At 37.1% G+C, this 26,418-nt stretch overlaps 1 protein-coding gene across 5 annotated transcripts in view; it reads left to right on the top strand.

Annotated features, from left to right (window-relative positions):
* The window catches only part of CDK8 (cyclin dependent kinase 8), a 70,778-nt gene extending 44,582 nt beyond the window's left edge, over positions 1-26,196 (top strand). For 3 of the 5 annotated variants that reach the window (XM_050332104.1, XM_050332106.1, XM_050332107.1), the window contains 9 exons: positions 8,835-8,892; positions 11,674-11,805; positions 13,668-13,811; positions 15,878-15,947; positions 16,976-17,048; positions 18,467-18,564; positions 19,927-20,005; positions 20,125-20,283; positions 24,902-26,196. In XM_050332104.1, the coding sequence (XP_050188061.1) occupies positions 8,835-8,892; positions 11,674-11,805; positions 13,668-13,811; positions 15,878-15,947; positions 16,976-17,048; positions 18,467-18,564; positions 19,927-20,005; positions 20,125-20,283; positions 24,902-25,027 (939 nt within the window). In that variant the 3' untranslated portion in view covers positions 25,028-26,196. The remainder of the gene's footprint in view (positions 1-8,834; positions 8,893-11,673; positions 11,806-13,667; positions 13,812-15,877; positions 15,948-16,975; positions 17,049-18,466; positions 18,565-19,926; positions 20,006-20,124; positions 20,284-24,901) is intronic. The other 2 variants (XM_050332105.1, XM_050332108.1) reach the window with 2 other exon arrangements.
* Positions 26,197-26,418: the final 222 nt, after the last annotated feature.

The raw sequence follows: 26,418 nt of genomic DNA on the forward strand, positions 1-26,418 counted from the left end.
ACTTGTAGTTTTTCTTTATACTGGTATAAACGCTATAAATGTGAAGAGTACTGCTTTTGTTTTCTCTTTCCTCATTCCCTTGGAGTCCCTCAGGACTAAATCACATGTTTCGGGACTGATCTTTATAACCACTTGTATCTTTACCTTACAGGATATGAAATCAATGCAGACCTTTTCTGTGCCTTTGGGAAGTTTTTCCTTGTCTAGTGAAATATACATTTAATAACAGCACCAGATATACAAGTGTCCTCGTATTGCATATTGACTTGTGAACTGGAAACAAGGTGGTGCTTTAGAGTTCTAGATATGCAAAATAATAGCATTGCTTTTACAGTCTCTAGGAAAAAATAGTTTTAAAAAAAAAATGCAAGTTCTGGTTTTACAATAACAAAACCCCATTATGCTGATGTGTTGATACTGTGTAGCTGCTCAAGGAGACAAAGCTTCCCTGGGCGTGCTGGTTCTTTGTTAGTTTCCCTGAGTAAAGTTCCCTTTGTATCTGTTAGCAAAATTCAGGTACATTTGGTAAAAAGATAGGATATCAAAATAGACCGTTTCTTTCAAATTTCATGAGAAATAGATGTCAAATAGTGTCGTGGGAGAAATGCGTTGAGAGTTGCACCAAGGCCAATTGGTAAAATACTTTTGCTATTACTTCTTTTCAGGTGGAGAAATACTTTGACTTAAATTCCAAGGCATTTGAGTAGATTGATAACTGAAGTAGAATAATGTAATGAGAATTATATGGGTGTCATGTAAGTAATATTGAGGAATATCATTCATAGATGGATACCTGATACATAGATCACTTTTATATCTATCTACCTGTATATGACACATTTGGCGATGCAAATACCTTAGCTGATGGGAGGACTATAGTAGATTTCTTTGTTTTCTGTAACTATCAACTTGGTTCTTTCATTACTAGCCTGTTTTTTTTCATGTGCTGGCTTTCCAAGATCACCAAATACCTAATTCTTACATTACTCTGGAAAGAGTAATGTAAGTAATCCTTCACCATCTGAAGGTTAACTCAGGTCATCTCAGTGCATTGCCATGCAGTAGTTATGGCTACAGTGGCTGCAATAACTCCTATCCATTTAGATAAATGCAAGTAGAGGTAAGACTTCTGCAGAGGAAAGGTGTTCTAGAAACTTCAGCAATTCCTGCCACAAAGGTGATGAGCTGTACTAGCCAGACAGAAAAAGTATCAGCATAACTTGTGGTTCTGACCTGAGAGAGGTATGGGGAACCAGAAGCTCTTTGATCACAAATCTACCTTTGAAGTAAGTTTAGTCAATCAAATCTTTGCAGTAGAATTAAAAAAACCCTAGAGTATGATTTTAGAAACAGATACAGTTTGCAATTTAGCTTTGTTGATTTTTTTTTAACTGCTAAATACGTTAAGGTTGCGTCAAAGTTAACACGTAAAATGCTGTGAAAGGAATATAAATTGTTTAAAATACAGGAAGGAGCCATAGTAAATGCTTTTACTGCAGTCTGCTGTAGAAAGAAAATGCTATGTTTTATATGATTTATACTCATAGAGGAAAAGATAAGAAAACAGTCATTTGATTAACTCTAAATCTAAGCAGTTTTAAAGTAACCTTATAAATAGGACACACTTATCCCATATAAAAGCTTGTTCTTTATGAGCTCCCAACTTCATGTCTTGCTCTTAATGTGAGTGACGCAAAGCATAATCTTTGAGGTGTTGTTTGAAATACAAAGTTGCTTTAACAGGTAAACAGAAAGCCCACACAACCACTGGGAAATGCATAGTAATAAATTACGTAGGCTTTTCACCTTTGTTATTTTTATTTAATCCATAACAGGAGGAGTTGTGTGTTAGTCAATACAAGTAGGGTGATATGGAAGCCATGAGAAGTGTTATATAAATGAAAAACAATAAAATAGGGCTGTTAAGGAAAATGGTATGGGTTACCACAATTGCATGCAATCCAAAGAGTAAATAAGGCAATTTTCTACCTGTGTGTGAAAGTATTGGGATGTATGACATTACAGTACTACTGAATGTCTGTCAACCTGTGGAAACTGCTCCAACAAAATTAGTGAGTAAAAATGGTACTCAGTGTTTCTATTACCCATTCAAAATCCCTACGTGTGAGGTGGAACTCTAAACATAAAAAGGAGTTGTGGAATATATGTGGAATAACATAGTACCTAAAAATCAGCTTCAGAGCACACTCTGCTCTTGCATTTGATCGTGCTCTGATGTGTCCCCAGCATCCGGAGTCATCCTGACCTCTGCTGCTTTAGCAAAACCCTTAGGAAATACATTTCTTCAATATTGTTTGTTTTAATGTATAAAGTTTGTTACTACACTTTTGAATGATGTGTTAATGATATTTGACATGTTAGGTTTTCCTGCTATAATATATTTTTTGGCCTATGATAGCCACCTTTCCTTTCTTGGAGACTTAATACAGAAAGTCATGCCCTGCAGCTTGTCCTGATGTCCTGAGAAGTGTAATTAGTTTTTTTTTCTTTCAACTTGAATTTAGATGCAATGAAAGTGATAGAAAAGTCTGTATATTAGGTGGTGTACACACTTTGAAAGGAAATTTTTGGAGTGTGTTCAGTGCATAAAAATGTCATAGTGAGACCAACAGCTTTCATCAGGCTGAAACAGAGATAAAATACAGTTGATGGTAAGTAGCAGAAGGCCTCCCTGGCATAAATACAGCATCGTTCTATCTTGCCAAACACTTTCTGTACTTTTAAAATTTTTGAGCATGTGTGCTTTGGTAATTTAGGGTTTTGGTTTTGTTTGGCTCTTACTGATAATTTTAATGACTCCAGGTTTTAATGAGAATTTTATTTAGATGCTTGATTTATTTAGTTTAAACAGCTCTGGGATGTTCTTTATAGGAAAATAATTACAGGAAGTATTACATTAGAATAGGTTTTCTTAATTTTCCAGTGCTTTTCACAATTAATGTGTTCTGTAATAAAAAAGTGTTTTGATGCTTAGATTTAATACACATTGAGTTCTGTGGAGCCATTGCTTTCACCAGCTTTCATAACAGTCTTTTGGTTATAATTTATTTTAAAGCCCCAAATCAGTTAATAGATGCAACAGAAATTATCTTGATTGTGAATACACATCTTTGACTTCAAGGAAAGAAATTAATTTCAGAAAAGTGCTGATACTTTCACTTGAATGAGGTTGTATTGACACTGTTACTGTGTGAGAGTATTGTTTAGCATTGAAGTAGTCAGTTTTGTTCAAAGTGGAAAGAAAATGGATTATTTTCTTCAATTATAAAAAATTCCAAGAAGTTTCAGTCTCTAAGAATGCAATAAGGGAGCATCCCACCTTGATAATATTTTGGTTTATGTTAAGACTGCTTGAAGATCAACAAGGTTATTAGAGATGTACCTTAAGAAGCATAAACATTGAATGTGTTATTGGTCATAGACCAAAGCTTAGTAGGTTTTGCTTCACAGCTTTTCTTATCAGAGGACTTAACTGGGAAGTGATAAACCACAACAATATATTAAAATTTCTACTGCTATGCCACAAAAGTGCTCTTTCAAGCAGGCTACATTTTGCTAAGCCCTTGCAGTTGTCTTTCTAAACCTTTTTGATTATTTTTTTCCATACCATTGAATTATGAACTTCACAGACATTTTTAACTTAGTTGTCTTTCATACTTCTCAGGCTCTTGCTCATGTACAATTGAAGAAGTTCAGTTTTGATTTGGTACGGTTGTGGGGTTGTGTTTTTGAATTTTTCCCTGTATTATTTTATCTAATACTTTAAAGTCTAAAATATAAAAAAGTCATTAATTATAAATATTAATAGAATCATTTTTGAGGTCATGGTTGCAAAAGCAAAACAATTTAGGGATAAAAGCCCTTTGCTTAGCATTGTTCTTTTCAAGTTAAACTGCTTTTTTTTAAATTGAAAAGGAATGTTATACTTCTATCAATTATCTTGTCATAGGTAGAAATGGATGGCATGGCCAATTCTGAATATTTGTGGCACAACCACTAATGATGCACAAATGCCAGTGGTTAACAAAAGCCACTGGTGTGACTCACCCCATCACTGAGAACCCTCTGCTGAGTAGTGTTTTACTAGCCAAACTCTTAAGTATTGAATTATCCAAATGAAAATTAGTAAGGATGATACTAAAACGTTATTAAAAGAGGCATTAAAATGCAGGTGTAAAGGGTATCAGTCTATTCATAAATATACATAGACTGCTGTGAAGAGTTAATAACGGGTGGGGTGGAGGTAGCATCTACAATGTAGTAATACCATAATACAGAGTTCAAAGGAATTCATATTAGTCTCTCATAGCTATATTTAAAATCAGTCTTTGAAAATTAGCAATTTCAGAAACAGACTAGTGGCAAAACTATGTAGACCAGTAATTCCTGTACACCTGGTTTGATGCTAAAAGTACCAAGAATCATAGATTGCAATGGCTAAGCTGTCTGAAAATGCCCATTTTATTTTTTTCCTTGTTGCTTTGATGAGTAAAGTGCAGTGAGAGGAGGACTCAGCAGCAGAGTACTTTTCCTGGAGCATGAGACAGTGTCCTGTGATTTCCAGACATCTAGTGTGCAAACACAGAATAAGTAATCATCTCCTGCTCCTGTCAATAACTTGTTCTGAGGAACAGGAATGCTAGTTTTGGTGGTGAGGTGGTTTTTTGGGATTTTTTGGATTTTTTTTGGTCACATCTCAGCAAGACAAACTGGCATAATTTTCATTTTGTTTGGATTTTTACCTTCAAAATAGAAATTCAGATAAGTAAGTTTTGAAGTCTTGAGTTTCCTCTCTGTGAATGTACACCAACATTTTCAGTGTATGTTAGGAAGCAGTGTGTGACTGCAATGTTCATTCAAAGTAGCAGTCCTGCAGCAAAGATGTGGAGAAAATGCGTGGCTGGTAACCTTAACATGAGCCAATAGCCTTACAGAGTGAGGCAGGATACCTCACTCATATAAAAATCATATAAGGATCATATAAAGTGGAAGATACTGTGCAAGGCATGTAAAACAATGCCTCCACTGCATTTAGGATTAGTGAAGCCTCAGTAGGAGCAGTGTGTAATTTGGAACACTTGAGTTCAAATAAATAGATGGCCCAAGGCAGAACTAGAGGGAATCCACCTGAATGTTCATACATCCAGAAAAAAATAACCAGCTAGGAAATGTGGAGCAGGCAAGAGTTTGTGTTTGGTTTTTTATTTTTAATCTAGTTGATAGGACTGAAGAGAGAGGTTTGTCTTGGGAAGTGTAAGAAGTTCTTGCAGTGAAGGAGGGATTGTCTGCTCTTTCTGCTGATGTAGAAGAGGCAATGGAAGTAACCTTGTCTGTTGTGTGAGAAGGAAAAACACTGCAGTGGAGAAGAATGAAAGAGAATAGATTGCCTGGGAATTATGCAGCCTTCATCACCAAGGACTTCAGGATCAGAGTGAAGATATGTCAGATTAGGCAGATGGGTGAGGTGACTGCCTGAAATTCTTGCTGCAGCCTGTGTCCTACAAAGCCAGATGCAGGACAAAATAAGATTTAGTGCTGTGCCATGGTCACAAGGCCATTCTTTCATGAGAATGAATTCTTCCCCTGCTGTTGAGGTGGGGTTTGGGAAAGGAAGGGTGATTTTTCTTAAGTGTAGTTTTGTGGCATTGCCAGAAACTTAGTCTCTGAAGTTACTCAGCTGTAAATCAATGCATGGCTTTTCACATTTGGTTTAAGATCATGACAGGTTTCTCATTTGTATTTGCCTGGCGTGAGCAAATTATTTTACTTAATGGCAAGACTAAATATGCCTCTATTAGAACAAAAATGAATGACTTCAAGTTGATTATTTGTAGTTATAACACAGTATAAAAATTGCTGAAAGACTTCTTTTGCTTTTTCAGCCCAAGTGATTTGAATAAGCTATTTCAGCTTTCATTTTTTCTGAATAATTAAAATTTAACTGAAAATTAACAAATTAAACTAATGCTTATCCAGATTTCTCTCTTCTCTTTCTAATAACTGCTTATTTTTCTTTGCAAATAAGTTTCTAATGTGTAGTGAGTTCCCCAAAATCTGGTGAGTTGTTAATTTTTTAGTTTTTTTTTACTCTAGATGGTAGATTAGAGTAAAAGATACCTAACAAGAATCCCTGACCCATGTATTGACTTTTGTTAGTAGACTTCAGGGATTCCTCAAAATGCATATATGCATTTAAATTGAATGGTCTTGTTTGGAAAAGTCTTTCAACTAAAAATGCTGTTTGAGGGTACTTATGCAATGATATTAGAAATGGAAACAAACCGTCCTAATAAGACATTTTATTTAAAGCTTTATTTTTTAAACTGTGATGCTGTATTTTTACAGTGATGTGACTATAAAAATATTTTTGTCTGTAGAAAGAATCTTCTGTTCCAAACAGAGATGTTTAAGAGAAGGACCTTTAACTCTAGGAAAAAAAGGTGAACTGCTCTGAATGGTTATTCCAGAACAACTGAGGGGTGTTTTTCATTTTGCAGCTTTAGAATACTCCTACACGGATTTCTAAATTGTCTCTATTGTTAAACATGTTCTGTAACTTCTGAAGTCTGAGTGTGAATCAGGATGTTGATACTTATTTTGCTAACCAGTACTGTCTCATCTCATTGTGCTTTCTCTTCTCATCTCTACCTACCTTGAACTTAGGGTGAAGGATCTTTGGTGAAGGAATTGTTACCCAGTGCTGTGTTGATTAGTCATCTGGTATAATGGAGTTTTTGTGCAAATAGGACTCCTTGTCCTTATCAAAATCCAAACAGTTAGATATCATAAGGTGAAAACATCAGGAGCATTATAAGCATTTTGTGGACTATTATCAACTTATGAATTTGCAGGGGGAAAAAAGATACTTTAGGTCAATGTATTATATATCTGAAAAACTGTAGTGACTGTGTAGTGTATCATTAACTCTACTCAAAAAATATTAATTAGGCATGTAGCTTATTAGCACCTGTTTATATTGAAGCATGTTTTGTAAAAGGTATGGTTTTGTTCTTTGAGTCACAGTGTAGCAATAGAAAGGTTTATGTGGCGAAATGGTGTGTTTCTTACCTGGTGGGTAGCATTGCTGCAAAGTTCAACGTTAACTCTGAATTTAAAGATGTACGCTGCTTGTTTATTTCTGAAACTTTTGTGAAAACAATCTAAAGTGCTTTGAGAGCTGTGTGCCCACATACTGCATTTTTTTAATGTTGAAGCAGTACTTACCTGGAGTGTATGCCTTTATTAAAAAAACCAAAAAAACCAAAAAAAACCACAAAACACAAAACAAAACCCCAAACAAACAACAAAAAAACCCCAAAACATAAGCGGGGTGGTGGTGGTATGGGGGACCATTTCTTCTGCAAATCACTGACCTTAATACAGCACAGGTTGGATCTGTTATTGCTGTTGGAAGGCAATGGGATATATCTTACCTTTTTTGATGACAGTCAAGCTGTAATATTTTCTTCCATCTTTAACCTGCTCTCAGAAATGCAAAACCTCAGATTCCTTTTACATGTTATGTACACAGATTGTAGAGTTACAGAAATCCACTTTGGAGCCGTTAATAAACAACAGTAATTAAGTTGCTCAAGGAAATTTTTTACTGGATTACTGATTTTTTTGTACCTGTTTTACACAATGTGAATTACTTATTACTTGTCAAATTGTGATCTTTTACCTCTTTGCATATGTTTACAACACAGCCTGATAGATTCAGGAAGGGCTTGAGAATTGCCTAGAATGTGTTCAGTAAATCACAGTAAGATATTGGGATTTATTATGTTAACTTTTAGGTAGTCTAAACTGTTTTACTGGGATACTCTTTTGTTTAGATCAATTTCAACTGGGAAAGCCAAACAAGAGCTGCAACTCAGCCTTATAATTTTTACAGGTCACACCTGAATAGGAGCCTGTGTTTTGTCCAGGATTTACAGAGTGAAGGGGTATCTAAATCACTCCATTTGAGAGCAAGTCTGGCATAGATTATCAGATTTAGTTGTGAGTTTCCTTACTTTTTTCTCTCAAAATAAGCACTGCAGGTTCCATTATATAAAGAGCCTTAGCATTTGAGGAATCTTTTGACTGCAGATAACAAGAATGGATTACGAGAAACAGGACAGCAGAAAATATAGGATAATAAAGTGAGTTATGTTTCAAACCAGCTGAACTCTATCTTAATTCTTTAACTCACCTCCACAGTAAAACAAAGAGAAGATGGAGAGAAAAATAATGTAAAGGCAACGCTTTCTAGTTTTGCAGCTGTGTGAATTGGTAAATTGTACATAGGACACTTGTGAATAGGAGTAATTAGATAATTTTTCTCTCCAATATTAAGTGATACGGTAATATTTCATCTGTATCTCATTTGCCTATTTTTTATGCAAAATGTGTCTGCAAATGTGGCTAATGACCCTGGGCAAAATATGCTGTAGAGCTGGCCTCCCATCCCTGTGCTGGGGTGGTGGGCAGCAGTGGAACTGCCTCCCAGCAAAGGATCTAGGGGAATTTGGGTAGAAATGTCAGCAGCTTGGTGGCTGCCAGCTCCTGCAGGTTGAGGACAGGCACCAGGGTGTCAGTGAGGGATCATGGTGCTGGAGCACAGCAACGCTGACAGGAAACATGAGGAAGATGCAGTCAGGGGGAGCCTGTGTCTGGATCCTTGCACAGCTTTACGGGGACAGAGAAACGTGGCATTTTTATCAAAACGAAGTTGGTTTAAAACTGGAAAACAAACCTTAACTAACTTTTCAGAGACTAATGTTTAGGTTTATCGTGGTATATGTATTGTATATTTATTTTTTTTTCCACAGAAACCTGCTAATATTTTAGTTATGGGTGAAGGTCCTGAGCGAGGAAGAGTAAAAATTGGTATGTTTATATCTTTGATAAGTCCCAGTGTAGCATTTAAGTTAGAATGTTCTGAAAGTGCAGTTGTACCACCTAAAGTAGTCACTGTAATACTAGTATGTGCCCGGGCACATTGCCTAAATGCTGTTTTCTGAGTGACTGGCTTCATGATATTAGCCCCATGCATCAATTCTGATGATGAAATGCTGTAACCTCATCAATAAAACGTGGAAAATGTCATTATATTTTGTTTAAGTGGGTCTTTGTGTGGGGTGGGAGATTTTGATGTGGGAATAAAAGATGACAGATAGCTGGGGGAAAGGAGGAGAAAGAAAGGGGATTTTAAAATTTCCTCCATTTACCTCTGTAATGCCATGACATTACCTTGCTGCTGCTTATAAAAATCTAAATAGGGAATTATTCATTTCTACAAACATTAAATGTTTTTAAATGGAATCAAAGGTGTCATTTAGACTACAAAATGTTTTTGAAAGAGTAGGCAGGTCCCTTGGAGGTAGACACGAGGGATCTTAAGAAAACACAGTAATCCACCCAAAATCCTTAGTGAGAGCAACTGCTAAATGCTCAACCTGGGATTTACCAGGGAAGCAAAGACCCAATGCTTTCCCACTGTTGTAACATTTTGTGGTGGGAGTTAGTGTTTGTAGTGAAAGGATAATTTATAGAACTTCAATTGTTTTAAATTAAATACATAAATAAAAATTAACAGTAGTCTAACAGTAATAAACTGTACCAGGCTGTGCGTTATTGTGGCAGTGCTGTGACAGCAGGCTGCTAATGCACAACCTGCTTACATTTGTTATGGTAAGGCAGCCCTGTTTGGAAGGGTTTTTAAAGCTAGTTCATCTTTTTCACTTCCCTCTGGCTTGCTTTTATGAGATTATTCTTCTGCATTGTTGCTCTGTTCTCTTACTATTTTGTTTATCTGAACTATATTATTAATCACTAGTATAATGATTCAGGGTAGGATTTTCTGGGAGCATTCAGTCCTGCTCTAGTCCTTTCCTTGCCCTTTGAAATTCAGGGAGCAGATGGGCTAGGGCTGAATGCTTCTGCAGATCCTACCCTGAAAGTTTATAATGCCCTTCCAAGCTTTAAGGTTGACAGTAGGGTTTGAAGTCTTCTGCACAGAAAACAGGCACAGCATGGACAGCAGAAGGGAAAATTCCTTCCTTTTACCTTATTCTTCATGGAGCAGTTGCTTCCAAAACAGAGAATGTAGGTCATCCTCTGGGCATATTCACTTTTGACAGTGGTGGTGATAATTGCTGTACACAACTGCTTGTTAGTTATTGCTCATAGACCACCCATTTATTTCTTAACTTACAACTTTGAATTAATTTGGGAATAACTTAGAAAACAACTAAATTAAGTCACTCTGTTAATGGACAGGTGAAAGATTCTGTATTGGGCCACCAGTCCTCTGAGCCATCCATTCCCAGTGGGGGAAGAGGGAGGGGAACCCTGGATTTTTAAGTGTGTTATCAAAGTGTAGAATTTTTTTTTTCTTATTTTCTAAAGATATTGCCACAGCAATAAGTAAAAGAAGGCAGAAGTTATATCCATACCAAGGGCTTCCACTTTTCCAGTGTAACTTAATTTTCTAAAAAATACATAACTGGGACTTAAATTAAAATAATTTTATAGGCTCTTTGTGTCATTCTGAGTCATAAATTCACTTTCTGCTGATAATTTCCCTTATTATTCATAGTTATTAGTGACTTGATCAATTTTGAGTAATTATTTTAATGTAGAAAATGGTAACATGTTTCTCTTTTTAAATGCATTAAAACAATCATAAATAGGAATGCATATGAAAAAATAATTAAGAATTCTGTAGTCAAGTTAGACCCATATTTACACTGCAGTTTCCCCTCAATGAGTGAGCTATGTAGCATGTAGGTCCTTTTCCCTTGGAATGGCTACTCATCTCATTTCATTTGAGTCTTTCTCAGCATGTGAATATCCCTACACCACAGAGTCCCTCTGTCTTGGGGTTCGGGGAGTGGTGGGTGGGGAAAGAGATCTGGTGGGAGCAGCTGCGTATTTTAGTCTCTGCCCATTTTTTCCTGTAAGATTTATATTTGGCAGTTCAGACAGCTTTCTAGGCAGTTGTAATAATACCAATTCTAAAACGTAGTTTTTAATGATATAGTGCCCACAACCAGAATTTTAAAATTATAGCCTAAATGGTATTCAGTACTGGTATATTGATACTGGAAATATATCTTGACATAAAATCAGCAGGGAGGCAGATGCTGTAGGCTTAGTTGCTGTTTTTGTGTGAAGGAAGTCTTGCTACAGCTAACTTCATGAGGAAGGAGCTTTTGTCATGTGCATGTATGTATTATAAATCATTCTAACCTTTGCAGAACCTGCATTTTGCTCACTTTTGAAAACTGCTGCTTTTTGAAGAACTATCCTGTAATAACAGAGTATTTTACCACAGAGTATCAGTAAAATGAGTCAGGATTTACCAGTGTCCTGAGAAGTGAGTTGATGCACTTCTTCAGAACGGTGGTTAATTCTTTGTTCTAAATGGCTTATGTTAGTAATGATTTATAATTATATACTTTATAGATGATGCCGTACAGTAACTTCTACAAAAGCTTTAAGAAATATCTGCTTACAGAGTTCATATCTGCTACAGTCTGCGTTTGCACTTTATTTAGCAGTGATGGTAGCTCTAACAAGTAAACTCAATCAGTTTGTTTAAAAAAAAAAAAGAAAAAATTGGTAGTTTTCCTCAAATTTTAAAGCATCTCTCTTTGAATTTTGCAGCTGACATGGGCTTTGCCCGATTATTTAATTCACCTCTGAAGCCTTTAGCAGACTTGGATCCAGTAGTTGTAACCTTCTGGTATCGAGCTCCAGAGTTACTTCTTGGAGCAAGGCATTATACCAAAGCTATTGGTAAGTAAATTGGACCAAAACTGACTATTTTGTTCTTTATGTAATCTGAACCCAAATAGTGAAGTATTGATAAATAATTCAAAGGACAGTTGCTGAGTTAAAGGTACGTTACTTGCTTCTTGAAGAAATATTAATCTTTTAACAAGTTGTTTAGTTTACTGTGGGCTCTGGCTGTATATAGAAATGAAATATTTCTGGGTTTTGGTTCCAAATGTCCTGCGATACAATCTAACTTGATGTGGCTTTCACACAAGACTTTCATAAATGCTGTTAAATAAAAATATGGATGCGTCTTTGAACCGCTGGTAGAATTCATATTATGATGACTGTGAGGCACAGTGCATTAGTTTTATTGCAGAGATTATTGTCTAGTGTAATAAATACATGAAATAAGGAATGTACAGAATGGAAAATATATTGGCTGCACTGAAACTAAACTGTAAAATCAAGCTGCGTTTTAGCCTGTCTGTGTCTTTCTCAAAGATGGATGACTGATGGCCAGAGCTGTTGTGTGCTGGAGCTGTAGGATGGGGAACAACCCAATAGCAGGCTGGAGGGAGGTTCACCTTTACTGGATGTGAGCAGCTTTGCTATGGAAGGGAGAGAGACTGTAGAGAAAAGGATTGGGAAGTTTTTCTCTTGCTGGCTGTTTTAAAAGATATGCTAGAGCCTGGCATCCAATTTTTGGGAAATAACTTCCCCTGCAATGCTGCACTTGGTTTGCACAGACATGGAGGTTGTACATCAGTGTACTGTGTCATTTCTGTAACCTGAAATTCTTTCTTCAGAATTTTCTTTTTTTTTCTTTGAACTTGTGTCATTGTTTTTGTCAGAAATTCTAATCTTTATGCCTCAAATGTATTTTCATTTACTTCTCTGTTAATACTGTGTTTCTTTTATAGATCAAATACATTTCTTTATATGTTCCTTTAAACTGCTTAATTTATTGTATTTGCATGTTCCCTCACTTTACTGGACACTTTCTTCTGCTTGCAGCATGTGAAAACTGCATGGGCAGTCATAGCCTTTAGTACATAATCTTTTCAGTGTAGATAAAAACTGACTGTGTAAAAACACTGACTAATGGGGTTATGCTCGCTTCATCATCTGCTTTTGTCCTTGTTCATGACCTCTTCTTGTTCATTCAAGGTTCAGTGTAGCATTACTTGAAGTTAAAAATTGCATTTGTATATACTAGAAAGAATCGATAAAACAACTGGGAAAATGCAGGCTATCTGATTTGAAGATTGGGATGCAACAGTTAAAACATGAAGGCTGGGGAGGTTTTTGGGTTTTTTTAAATGAACGTTACGAAAAAAAGAGGGTGATGTGAGCATGGAGAAATTTTCTTGTTACTCTCTGCAAGGTTTTATAAATAGCATTTGGTTTATTCCAGTATTGTGGCTTTTCAGTTTATATATCTTGGGTCATTTAATATAAAACTCAGTGGTTGATCAGCGAGGACGCCCTTCGTGGCCAGACCATTGTGACAGTGAATGGCCCAGATGCTGGTTGCTTTTCTTTGTGTTTTATGACTTCCCAATTACCCAAATAGTTTCCTTTGCTTTTTTTCTTAACTAGATTAACTTTTTACAATGTTAAATGGTAACTACACTTTAAAAAGCCCACAAAAACTTGTATGGTACTCTTTCAGCTCCTGTGTAGTTACTGAGTAGTGTACTTCCATCTGTAGCTAAAAGAAAAGGTTGAGGAAGTGTTGCACCTCTACAATATAAACTTGAAATTTCCAGTGTGGGAACCTTATCTCTGATAAGATAATCCCTAACATTCTGCCTCACCCTGATGCTTTCGGAAAGATTGATTTGATTTTTCTTTTTAATTTCTGTTCTCCTTTTTTAAAGATATTTGGGCCATAGGGTGTATATTTGCAGAGCTGCTAACATCAGAGCCAATATTCCATTGTCGACAAGAAGATATCAAAACTAGTAACCCTTATCACCATGACCAGCTGGACAGAATATTCAATGTAATGGGATTTCCTGCAGGTACATACTGTATTTTTTTTATCACTGCTTTTCAAAGAAAGATATCTGTGTGGCTTTCTTTGCATATGAAGGTGGCAGCTGATCAAAGCAACAAAGCTGTTCAAACACAATCTTTATTTCATTAGTTATAAATATAGAATCTAATAGTCAAATTAGATATTTTCCCTATTATTAATGATAGGATTATCTTTGTGTGTGCAGGTATCAGTGTTTTATTATTTTAAAAGATTTTGTTTAATGCTGGATGATTAAAAATCAGGAGTATTCCTGCATTTCTTCACTAAGTACTTTTCTAAGTACTGCTTATAGATTTGGAAAGCAACTGACAATTCCACAAAACAAAGCAAAATATTACATTTAGTGAATATTATGCAGTTGTTTAATGTATGCTAAATTAAACATATTGTTTGGAAGTAAGGGAGGGTATTTAATTCCCCCACCCCACCCCACCCGGTAGAAAGCTTGTGGTGTGGAGAAAATTTCTTTATTTCAAACTAGAAAAACAAACTGGTTGCATGAACTGAAACAAATTACAATGTGGATATCACTTATTGTATTTTCCCCTCAGTGTTGGTTATATCTTGTGTTTCTACAGGCTGCCTTACATCTCTTCAGTTAATTCTTCGTCTTCTAGGGTTCACATGATTGCAGATGTCAGGATAACAGGGGCTTTTTTTTTTTTTTACTTTTTGGTTATCTTTCTCACTGCTTGTGTTCCCTGCTGTTGTCCATTCACTGTTAATAATGGTTTTCTTTTCTGTTCTTGTGGACTTTCCTCTTTCTATCACATGAATTTTTGTGGTCTGTATGATTGTGTGGTTCTAGAATTTTGTTATTAAATGTGCTGTTATTTTTCCCTTTGACTTTTTTTTGTGTATGTACTTCATTGCTTCTCAACTGCTCTATGAGATTCCTGGAAATGTTGCTTTTGCATATCGTGTACTTTTATTTTCTGGAAAATCCTCCTTAGTGTTGCTTCTTTAAGCAGCACTGTTCTTTTCTGCTTTTAGCCTAGAATTTTACCTTTTTATGCTTTTCTTACTTCTTTTGGGTTTTACATTGATTTTCTATAGCTTACATAAGTAGATGATACTCTCATTACTGTTCCCTGATTGGTTTAATTAATTCTCTCCAATGGTCTGCATTTTACCTTTGAAGATCCTTAGCTGTTACCAAGAAATATTTTTCATTTAATTACAGCATATTTTTTGCTTTTTAATTGACACGTGCTGTATTTGAAATAGTTTCACATATCTTTGGGAAAGAGGAGAACATTTTGTTTAACTAAGTAATAATTAAATAGTTAATCTCTGATTTATTTATTCACTCAATGCTTTTAATCTTAGTGTTCTGCAGTTGTGATCAGTCTTAGTAAAGATTTGAGTTGAGCCGAACTACTTGCCCACAGAGCCTTTTCAGGAGTTAGACTGTAATATGTTTGAGGATAGGTGCTGGTAGTAAGTGTTTTGTTTCATTTTTAAATCTATTTTGCCCTTGGCTTCAGATGAGATGAAATATTCTTCAGTTTGAGTGTTCAAATTTTACTTTTTCTTAATTTTTTGTTGGCTAACAGCGTTTCTTTTTGGTTGAGACAGCAGGACTTTGCACAAGCACCTCTGGGCATTTTCCTGTAATTAAAAGTGCTGTAAGAATGAAGAATCCCTTAGAAGAAGACAGCATTTGCTGGAGTCTTATGTACTCCTGTCCTGAGATAGAACTGTGTCTAAATAAGTTAAATAACAGTCTTGAAGGGTTCAAGCACAATGCCTGATGCAGTTTTTCTTCAGTGTTGTGTTTGGGGCATATGGTGATCTTCACTGTAGCTGGCAGCTGTTTTTTCAAGTTCTTGAGTTAATTAGCACACAGCTGGAACCTCTTAGGTGTTGGTAAGATTTTTTCGTGAAACGGTGATGAAGGAATCTGAACCAGAGAATATAAAGAAATAAGTAACTGCAAGGTTAGAGAAGCAGACTGAAAAAAAAATAAATAAGGGCTATGGAGATACTTGGAAACCCTTTGTTTTACTTGGGGAAAAGGGAAAAACAAAGTTAATACTGATTTTGCAGATAAAGATTGGGAAGACATAAAAAAGATGCCCGAACATTCAACTTTAATGAAAGATTTCCGGAGAAACACGTAAGTCTGAGTTGAGCTTTCTTAAGAAAACATATCTCCCTCCTACACTCAATTTCTTGTAGCTCAAGTTCTTTTCTATGTAGATGCCAAACAAGGACTATGAAATGGTTATGACTTAGATTGTGAAATGAGAAATGGAGTTGTTTGTAGTGGTGAACTTGGCCTGTTGAGGTGGTGTGAATCAGAAGGGAAGCCAGAGACAGCCTGTAAATGGTAATGTATCAGATGTGAAACAGGTGATGTCAGTAAGACCTCACACAGCTCGGAAGTTTGCAAAAGCACAGATTGTCACAGCTGTTCTCAAATCTGTGGTTCTGGAAATGATTTTTCTGTAATAGCTGCATAAAAGGGGTCTGGAAACCTTATACTGTTTCCAGCAAACAGTGAATGTAGTTTTCAGGGTTGGTGTCTGGGGTAGCTTATGAAGGCTAAAGAAAAAAATACCCTTCAGCTTTGCTGTCACACTGACAGTGTCTAACACCTGCACTTAAAATGCCACCCTGTTGCTTGATTTCCATGGTGAGGGATTTGGGGCTGTACAGCTACATACATTTCTTGCATCTGCCATGCTATTGTAACCATTTAGAAACCTTATGTTTGATCTCCTCTTCAAAAAAGTTCGTTAATTTTCTTGTAGCAACTTAAATGTTGCAGGAGAGTGTTCAGATGGGCTTAGTATTTATCTCCATCTTTACTGTCTTGAGACATACGCAGAAGCAAATAATATAGTAGGAATATTGCCAACAGGCAGTTCAAATCCAGTTGTTAGTTTGCTGTCTGCATGTGGGTTAAAACTGTGCTTTTTGTGTGGATGTGATGTGTTCTTACAAGCATATGAGGGAAATAGATGCCTTTATGTAGTGTCTGATTTTTAAGCAATCACTGGTGTTAGTTGTGGTTTTTCCCTGCTTAGTGGATTTGCAGTGGAGACTAAACTGTTCTTATTAATATGTTTTGTGGCTACTAAGAAAGTTTGGCAGTATCAATGATTTGCATATTAGAATTGTCACTTTTATTCCTTTTTTTAGGTATACCAACTGCAGCCTTATCAAATACATGGAAAAACATAAAGTTAAACCAGATAGTAAGGCATTCCACTTGGTAAGTTCCTATATACATAAAAAAATCAAACACCTCCTATAAGTTACAGTTGTTCAAAGTAAGAGTTGAGCTGGAGTCAAGTACACTGTGACTAACTTTATATTATAAATAAAGTTGGGAATAACTGATACTCTGCAATTATGAGAATTACAAAGTTGCTGTATCTTTCCCCATTGATAAAATTATTGAGTGTCATTTATTGGATTAGGTTCAGTATCAAGTAACTTTGAAGTTTTTGGCCTTCAAGTCATGTTTAGCTCTCAGATTTGGAGTGTTGCTGCAATTCTTAGCCATTTTGCTGCTTTGCATACTTTCAATACCTTATTTTTTACTTTTAAAAGGTTCCTATAAACCTCATTTTTTTTACATATTCATTATTAAGCTTTTGGGGAGACCTTATAGCAGTGTTTAAGGAGGGAATGTGTAGGAAGGCTGGAGGAGTTTTTGCAAGGGCAAGCAGTGATAGAACACAGAGCAATGGATTTAAGCTGAAAGAGGGTGGATTTGAGTTGAATATTAGGAATAAATTCTTGGCTGTAAGGGTAGTGAGGCACTGGAAGGGGTTGCACAATAAAGTTGTGGATGCCCTATCCCTGGAAGTGTTCAAGACCAAGGTGGATGGAACTTTGAGCAACCTGGAAGGTGCACCTGCCCACAGCATGAGGGTTGGAACTACATGGTCTTTAAGGTCTCTTCCAACCCCCAGACCATTCTGTGATATGATTTTGTGACACAAGCTTGTATCTTAGACTTAAAAATAAAATTAACTTGAGACTTGAAGATGTAGTTTGGAAAGTTTTAATATGTCTTCCCAGTGTACTAATATTTTATAGAATCTTATAACATCATAGAACCTGCAAATTATTTTTTCAAAGAATGATACATTTTTTTGAAGATCAAGAGGTAATGGCTTTATACTGAAAGGAGGTAGATTTAGACTGGATACTAGGAAGAAATTATTTACTCAGAGGGTGATAAGGCAGTAGAACTTGTTGCCCAGAGAAGTTATGGATACCCCCTCGCTGGAAATGTTAAGGACAGGCTGGATGGGGCTCTGAGCAACCTGTTTAAGTGGAACATGTCCCTGCTTATTGCAGGAGGTTGGACTAGATGACCTTGAAAGGTCCCTTCCAACCCAAACTATTTTATGATCAAAGCTTGCTAGTACATTATGGAAAGTTTCTGAATGTTTTTGATACATTTGTGACTAGAACTGAGTCTCCTGGGCTTTACAGATGAAAATATGTTCTTTCATAGGAAATGAAGTTACTATTTTAACGCAAGAGAAGAATGTAGCTATGTCATTTATGGTTAGGCTTTTGAGTTCAGACACATTTGTATTGTCTTTCAGGAATACAGTGAAGTTTCTGCAAATGATTTTGGTAATGCAGGGCTTTTTATCTTTTATTTTTTTGCAGCTTCAGAAATTGCTCACTATGGATCCAATAAAGAGAATTACCTCAGAACAGGCTATGCAGGATCCCTATTTCTTGGAAGATCCTCTTCCCACGTCTGAGTAAGTGGTCAGTTTATTAATCTATCAGTACGTTCCGAGATGCTTTAGAACTGTGTGCTTTCTCTCTTCCTTGAATATGTTTGTGAATATTGAGCTAAATACTTACTGTCTAACAACTGAAGAAACCACTTAAATGCCATTTGTGGTTTTTAAAATTAAATAGCATTTTTATTAATCTCTTGCTTTATGCAACTTTGATCCTATTAGTTGCAGCACTAATCTTATTATTCACTGACAGGTTGATTATGCATGCTACAGATCTTGGTAGACAACTGCTAAGTGCCCGCAGGTCCACTTCTCTGCTCTAGAATGCCAGATGACATTCTCTAATTAGTTTACATTTTTCTGTCTTAGCCTTTGTTGTAAATTCAGTGGGTGGGGAGAGTCAACTCTGTGTCTCTGTGCTACCATCCTTAACGACTTAAAGCCATTTTCTGTAGACACTCCTCAATTTTGTTTATGCAGGCAGAGTTACAAAAGGGAGAAAATTTATGGACAATGAATGATTTCATTAAAAATTAAGCTCCCCTCCCAAAAGACTAGCCAGAGAGCATGATTATACACCTTTTTAGGAAAACTATTAGTATATCCCGTGTATGATTCTCTACCCTTATCTAGGGAAGAATTTATAAAATATGTATATTTATAAGCAATTAATTAAAAATGAAACTATTTCACTAAAACCTACTGGATTATTTATAGTATTTCCTGACCCCTCTCCATGATTTAAAGTCATGTTGATTAAAGTCATGATTTAAAGACTGGCTGTTGCAGAGACTGCTTTTAGGACAGTGTTTGTCTTTTTTCTCGACTTTAGGTTGGCCTTTTAATGTGAATACACAATGAGTATTGCTAACAGGTGTATAGATGCTTTATTATAAATACATTCTGCTGATTAAGGACAGGCAAATATTAGCTGGCACTAGCAGTAGCAAATCCATGAATTGACAGGTGACATTGCTAGTTAAACTTTTTTCTGGGTGGTTTTATTAATAGTCAGTGGAGTTTCCATGATTGTTTTTAGTTATTCCTGAGATTGTGAACAGATGGATTAAAACAGCTCTTTGTGCCTGTGCAGGTACCTCATGGGTGGCATACCTCTCCAGCCAGCAGTTAAGAGAAACCATGAAAAATCTATTAGGACTTTAAGTTAGTCTATAAGAGTCAACTGAACATTAAAATCAAATGTGAATAGGTTTTTACTGAGTTTAGACTATGATGATAGTAAGACAGGCAAAACTTCTCCATTAGGTGTTAAGTGATGGCTCAGGCAATTTGAAACTAGCGTGGGTAGAGTATGAATCTTACAGGTCTAACCCTTTTGTTCTAATACAGTGATAAATAGACTTTTTTGGGGGGCAGTGTTTTTGCAGGTTGTCAAATCCCTTACCCAAAACGGGAATTTTTAACAGAAGAAGAACCAGATGATAAAGGAGACAAAGTAAGTACTAGAAGAACAGTATCATCACGTTTCACTGGCTTTCACACTATTTCCTGATTTCATGTTATTTCACGTACTGCTTTTGAGTTGAAATTTTTCTTTGTGTTTAAACAATTGAGAAGAACCAGCAGCAGCAGCAGGGCAATAACCATACTAATGGAACTGGTCATCCAGGGAACCAAGACAACAGTCACACACAGGGACCCCCACTGAAAAAAGTGAGAGTTGTTCCTCCTACCACTACCTCAGGTGGACTTATTATGACCTCAGACTATCAGGTATTTGTTTTATTCACATATTGTTTATTTACTTATCTTGTTTACAGCAGTGTTTCTTCAAGCTAAAAAAGTAACTCTTTTAAGTGTCACTGTATTAACTGGTATTTTTTGGCATCTTTCAAGTTTTTTTCAGGTTCACTTAGTTGATGGTTTGTTGATATGCTGATGCTTTTTAGGTTAGCAGTAAGGAAATCAGGATCAGATACTACTACAGTTACTAATTTATTACCTTCATATTAGAGAATGCTGATTGTGGACCAGGAACCTGTTGTGCTGTGCACTGTATCACTTAAAAATGCTGTTTTTTACTTGAACAAGCCCACAGTGGTAGGAGGCAAAGAATATTGCAGTAAGCAAACTGTGAAATAAGAATCTGAACAAGAGTTTTAGTTGGGCAGATGAATGTGAAAACAGTATTTTAGATGAAAAGAAAGACTTGGCATGATGCAGTCATAATCTCTGTTTTGAAGATCAAGGGAGATTCCAGGCTAAGTAAGCCAAATATTACAGATCTGAAGGTGAGATGGTGGCAATCAAAGAGTGAGGAAGATGAGGAGTGTAGGGGAAAAAAACTTGAGGAAAACATGAAGAATGTATTCTAGCCTTCCTACGTTTGAGCTTGTGATCAGACATTAGGAATCAGAGCCTGGAGCATAAGAATATCTTAGTCATCCTAGGGAATGATACCTGAGTTATTTGGGTTACTACTGGAGACTGGGGAGAAGAGAGTTAAGGACAGAACCTTTAGTTTAATTGAAGCTAAGAAATTATGGAAGAGGAGCAGGGAAGACTTGAAATGATACATGGAGGGGCAGTTAGATAATGGCAGATTTTTGGAAACCTAGGGAATAGAAGATTTCAAGAGGGAGGCATGCTGCCGGAAATGTTAGTCTGCAGGAACTATTGCATCCTGGTTCACATGAAATACAGAGTACAGGAGGCCAGTTGGTAGAGAGTCTTGGATGAAAACAAAAGAAAAGGAAGTCAAAATTTTTTTGGTCATGTTTTCAGGTAATTTAAAGATTAATATCTGAATCTGAGACCCTGATATTGGAAACCCACTTAGCTGTGCTTGTATTCTGTAGCAAAACATAGGGAGAGTTAAAGAACTGTGTCAGTAAAACTACAGTCGACCTGCCTTTTCAGTTTGATGCTGCTTCTCCATGAACACCAGTGGGCTTTGAAATCTTGCATTTCAGAGTTTGTTCCTGAGAGCACCAAATATCCTTAAAGGCTGCCTGGAGGCATTACCTTTATCCTTGCCTAAATCTGTATACTTCCAGCATTGGCCAAAACTTGAAAGCACTAAAAAATGTAAAATAAGGTAACCTTCAGGAGCTTTATTGTGAGACTCTTCATATAGTCCCCAAGTGCCTTTGTTCAGTTTATCCCAGAACATGAATAACACATTTTTTCAAGTTTTCAAGTCGTTCTCCTTGAACAATGTACATTTTCAGAGCTGTTTGAGACAGTGGTGAGCCTTAACTACAGTGCTGCAGGGTGGGGTGCCTCTAAGTATAAACGTCATCTTTCTTTTAGTTAGATTATCCATCTCAGGCAATCTTGCAGGAGTTTCATCCCTTTCAATTTGGCAAGCTGCAGTCGATTGCTGGTTTGGCCTTTTAAGTTGGCTCTTTCTGCCACTTCTTAAAAACACACACACAACAGAAGGCAAATGCAGCTCTAACTTTCTTAATCCTGCCCTCAGGTGGAGTCACATATCTAAGGAGGTTGATGCAGTGATTGTGTGTGCTGTGTCAGGGAGCCCCATTTATGTGCCCTATTTACACACCCTTCACCTCCTTTTGCTGCTGCATTGTGGCATTTTTAACAAACCTCAGCTTTGGCTTCTGTGATCCAGAGCTGAGGTTTGCTAGTTGACAAGTCAGAGGGCTCAAATTGCCTCAGCAGGAGTTGACGTTAGTTTATTTTCAGCTCATGCTCAGCAGAACTTTTGTCATCTCAGAGATCCATCCCAGGATTACAGCTTGTTGATAAATGTAATTTCAGAATACTTTTTCTTTGAGATAGTGATAACTGCTGCTTTGCTATCTCAGTAGCTCCTATGAGTAACTTGTGTGCTCCTGACCAATCTCTTTGCTGTCTCTCTAGGAGTCAAAATACTTGGTTTTCAAAAAAAACCCCATCATCTTCCCCCTAGCTTTGCAAGAAGGCAGTGGGTAGATTTGTTCTGAGTAAGTTATTTGGAAAACATGGTAATCAAAGGGAGGAGACCCGAAGGTACTAGCACTAGAACAAAAGCAGTTAAGAGTTGCCTCTTGATGGTTTCAGGTCTCCCTGAAAAAAATTCCTCACATTTTTTGCTTCTGATTCTGCAACTTGAGGAGACTGCAGACAAACATTACTGTACAACCCTCTGTTTTAATCAAACACCTGTTCCTTTGTTCTTCGTTTGATTTGCACAAATTCCCCAAATAAAGCTTGTGAAGAAGGATTGCCATCTCCTGGGCAAGGCACACTAAGACAGTTTCTCCATTCACTCAGAAGCTGAATTATCCTCTGCAGGGCATGTTGACCTTGTATCCTTTTCTGCCATGCATAAAAATAGTAGACACATGGCACACAAACTTCCTTGACTTATTGTTCAAATCTGCAGTGTGACACTCCCAAAGGCAATGTGATTAAACAGGCTGGAGCAACTCTACTACTCGGAGCTTTTGCTTGTGATAACCCCTCTGGGTGCTTAGTGGTATTTAGAAAGGATTCTGTATTTAGTTGGGTTCTTAAACAAAAGCCATTTGTTGCACTAGGTGTCATGAAAGAATCTGATTTTTCATTGCCTCTGTCTTAAAATAAGATCCCTTTTAGAAGTCAGGATGTGAAGAGTGTTTACAACTGATAGGAGTGGTCAGTTTTTAAGTGGTTAAACTTGTGATAGTTTCCTACATACAGGAGCCACTCTTGGGCAAAATGAATGTTTGAGATTTTTGCTCTCTGAAGTACATTCTGTATTTGTAACATGGGGAAGGGTGACCCAGAGCTGTGACTCTTCTGTTGAGGAGTGACTTAGTCCTTCTCTCAAGGCTGAAGGCAAATGCCACAAAAGTTCAGTCACTGTGCTAACAGTGAAGTTCAGCAGTGCTGGTTTGTTCCCACTGGCATAAACTGCTGGTCCAGCCATTTCTTTTCCTTTTCTCTAGAGGGTTATAGTATGTTAGCTCAGTCCTGTGATCATGTGTTAACAAGTAGAATTTGCCTTTTTATTTCTGCCATCATCTCAGCATCCTGGGAATAATTTCCATTCTAAATGCAGAAAGGCAGGAAAAAATGGGGTTGTTTATTTTATGTTGGGACTTACCTGTAAATCTGTTTTAATATTTTACTTTCTTGGGATGTTGGTTCACCACAATTTTGCTTATTCAGATCTCAGTAGCAATGTCCTAGTCCTGGAATAGTCACTTCAGATAAGTTTCCAGACCTTTACCAGCAGTTTTTTCTAAAAAAACCTGATATGTTTTGTGATATCAGGAGTTCAGAAGCTACACTGCAGTTTCTATAATGCTGTAAGGTTTCTATGTGTGTAAACCTTAACATGAATGTAAAACAGCACAGTAATGTAATGAAATTGTGTTAATTAAATATTAAATGCTCCAAAGTGGTCAGATGCTTAGATTGCAAATCTCATAGGCAGTCCTTCTTTCCTTTATAACACTTGATCAGTAAGTAATAACTTTTAGGTTAAAACTGAAGTAGGCAGTTTCTGGTTTGCTCAGAGCTTCTTGCAATGATGAATGTTCCACTCAGTGAAGAATTGTAGAAATGCTGGTTGAAAGGGGCCTCTGGATACCATCTGGCCCAATCTCCTGCATGAGCAGGACTGTTGCTAATGTTAACTAACTCAGGTCAGCTGGGGCTTTCCTTATGTGAGTCTTAAAAACCTTCTTAGATGGAGACCTCACAAACTCTGGACAAGTTCTTCCTATTTCCCTTAGTGGTCCATCTTCCAGTGTCTCACCTGAACCTCCTAAGCCACAATCTGTGGCTGTTTTCCTCTGAAATATCTATTTCCATAGAGATACATGTTTGCTATTGTCTTTAAACTCTCCTCCAAGTATTTTAAGGCTGATGCTAGATGACACCTTAGCCCAGTCACAGCACTCTCAGCCTTTACTCCCAGGTCACACAAAAGGGTGGCAGAGTATATTCTTTATATGTGAAAATCTCCAGAATAAGGCAGAGTGGCTCATCAGCAGTAAGATGCCTCACCTGGATCTCCACCCCAACCTACCTTCTTGGTAAGGAAAGGGAGCAAGTGGAGAAGTGTATTGCTGTGAGCAGTGGTAGCCTTGTGTAATGTGCAGGTGCAGTGTAGCCATCCAGACGGTTGGGTGGAGGTTTGACTATGAGGGGTGAAGATTCACAGGAGGTAATTAGTATGGATAACTGAAGGGTGGTAATTGTTACTTTATAATATGGTTTATTCCTGGTGTTCATTACCTGCTGTAATCAGAGTAAGTGAAAAGAAGCCTGGAAGCAGCTGCTTTGGGACTGTGTGTGCTTGGTACCTCTTGAAGAAATAGATCAGTAGGTGAAACTGCATTGTGATGTCCCCATTGTTACAAAGGATTGCATGTCCTCTGCTTCTGCCCCTCTGCAGCGTTCCAACCCCCATGCTGCCTACCCCAACCCCGGACCAAGCACATCACAGCCACAGAGCAGCATGGGATATTCAACTACCTCCCAGCAGCCGCCACAGTACTCGCATCAGACTCACCGGTACTGAGCTGCACCCCGACGACGTCGATGCACTGTTGCTAATGCTGCAGGACCGGCCGCGCAGCTGTGCCTGCCTGGAACCCGGCTTGGGCCACGAGAATGTACTGTACAACCACACCTCCAACCTGTCTGACCACCACGATCCACCCCCTGCCACAGAGCGGAGTAGTGGCTCCCGAATTGTACCTGGTTTTGGGGTTAGACTTGAAAAGAAAGTGCTAGCACAGTTTGTGTTGTGGATATGCTACTTCTGTAGTTTACTTGACATGGTTCAGACTGACCGATGCATTTTTTTCCAGTGACAGTCTGTAGCAGTTGAAGCTGTGAAATGTGCTAGGGGCAAGCATTTTTTGTTGTCGTATGTGGTGAATTCTCTCGATGTAACAACTTTATCTGACCAATAGTACACAACATCTTTGAACTGGTACTTGAAGCATACAGTATATGTTACCATGGCAAAAAAAGCAAACTAACTGTAACTCTCAGACAGTTTTGATAGACGTTTATTTTTAGTGACTTTTGTGGGTTGGTTCATTTTCCACCTAGATCAATGTTTTATGACCGACACGATTGCTACGATGAGATTTTTTTAAGAACATGAAAGTGTTTGCATTTTTTCCCAGCAATTACAAATGTCCCAAAGATTAATTTCCAACATAAGTTTTTGTTTTTGTTTTAAAATCTATGACTTGACTGGTATTAAAGCTGCTATTTGATAGTAAAATAAGTATGTTGTCATTGATATAAACATGTTTGGTTCAGCAAACAAACTAAATGATTGTCATAGACAGTGTTTTATTTTTTTTTTCCTGTTGGTGTTAATGATTTGTGAGCATGCTTTGGGATTAAAAAAGCATGAATGATATTTCCTAAAAAGGTGCGGCATCCATTCAGATATTTTGTCATGATTTTTGAGAACCAGCTTGGTGTAGTGGATTTTAAATTTTGTTCAGTTAATTATTTTTTTAAACCTTCGCACGTTGTTTAGGGGTGCCATTCCTACTGCAGAGGAACAAGCTGTTAGGAGAGCCTTAGAATTTATGAGGAAAAACTTACATACAATGTACTGTATCAAACTATTTTACATGAATGACACAAGTATTCTGAGTAAAAAAAAAAATCAAACATTGTTAAAACAAGGTGTTATGTAATAAATTTATTTTTCATAAATCTGCATATGACCTTTTGCCTGAATTCCTTTCTATCAGCAACAACACCCCACTCCCCCATCCATACATCTATATCAGGTTGTGTCCTGAGAAACAGCATCCAAGAGGAATTTTTCTTGCAGGGCAGGCTTCCATTAACTGCTGAGAAGGACAGTTTTTCTTTTAAATAGCAGAAAAAGGTGTCATTACTCTTGTTCTGTACATGTAGCTGATCAGCTGGAAACACATG

The sequence above is a fragment of the Myiozetetes cayanensis genome, unplaced genomic scaffold (assembly GCF_022539395.1).
Source record: "Myiozetetes cayanensis isolate MyiCay16 unplaced genomic scaffold, myiCay2020 scf5-8, whole genome shotgun sequence".
Taxonomy (NCBI): domain Eukaryota; kingdom Metazoa; phylum Chordata; class Aves; order Passeriformes; family Tyrannidae; genus Myiozetetes; species Myiozetetes cayanensis.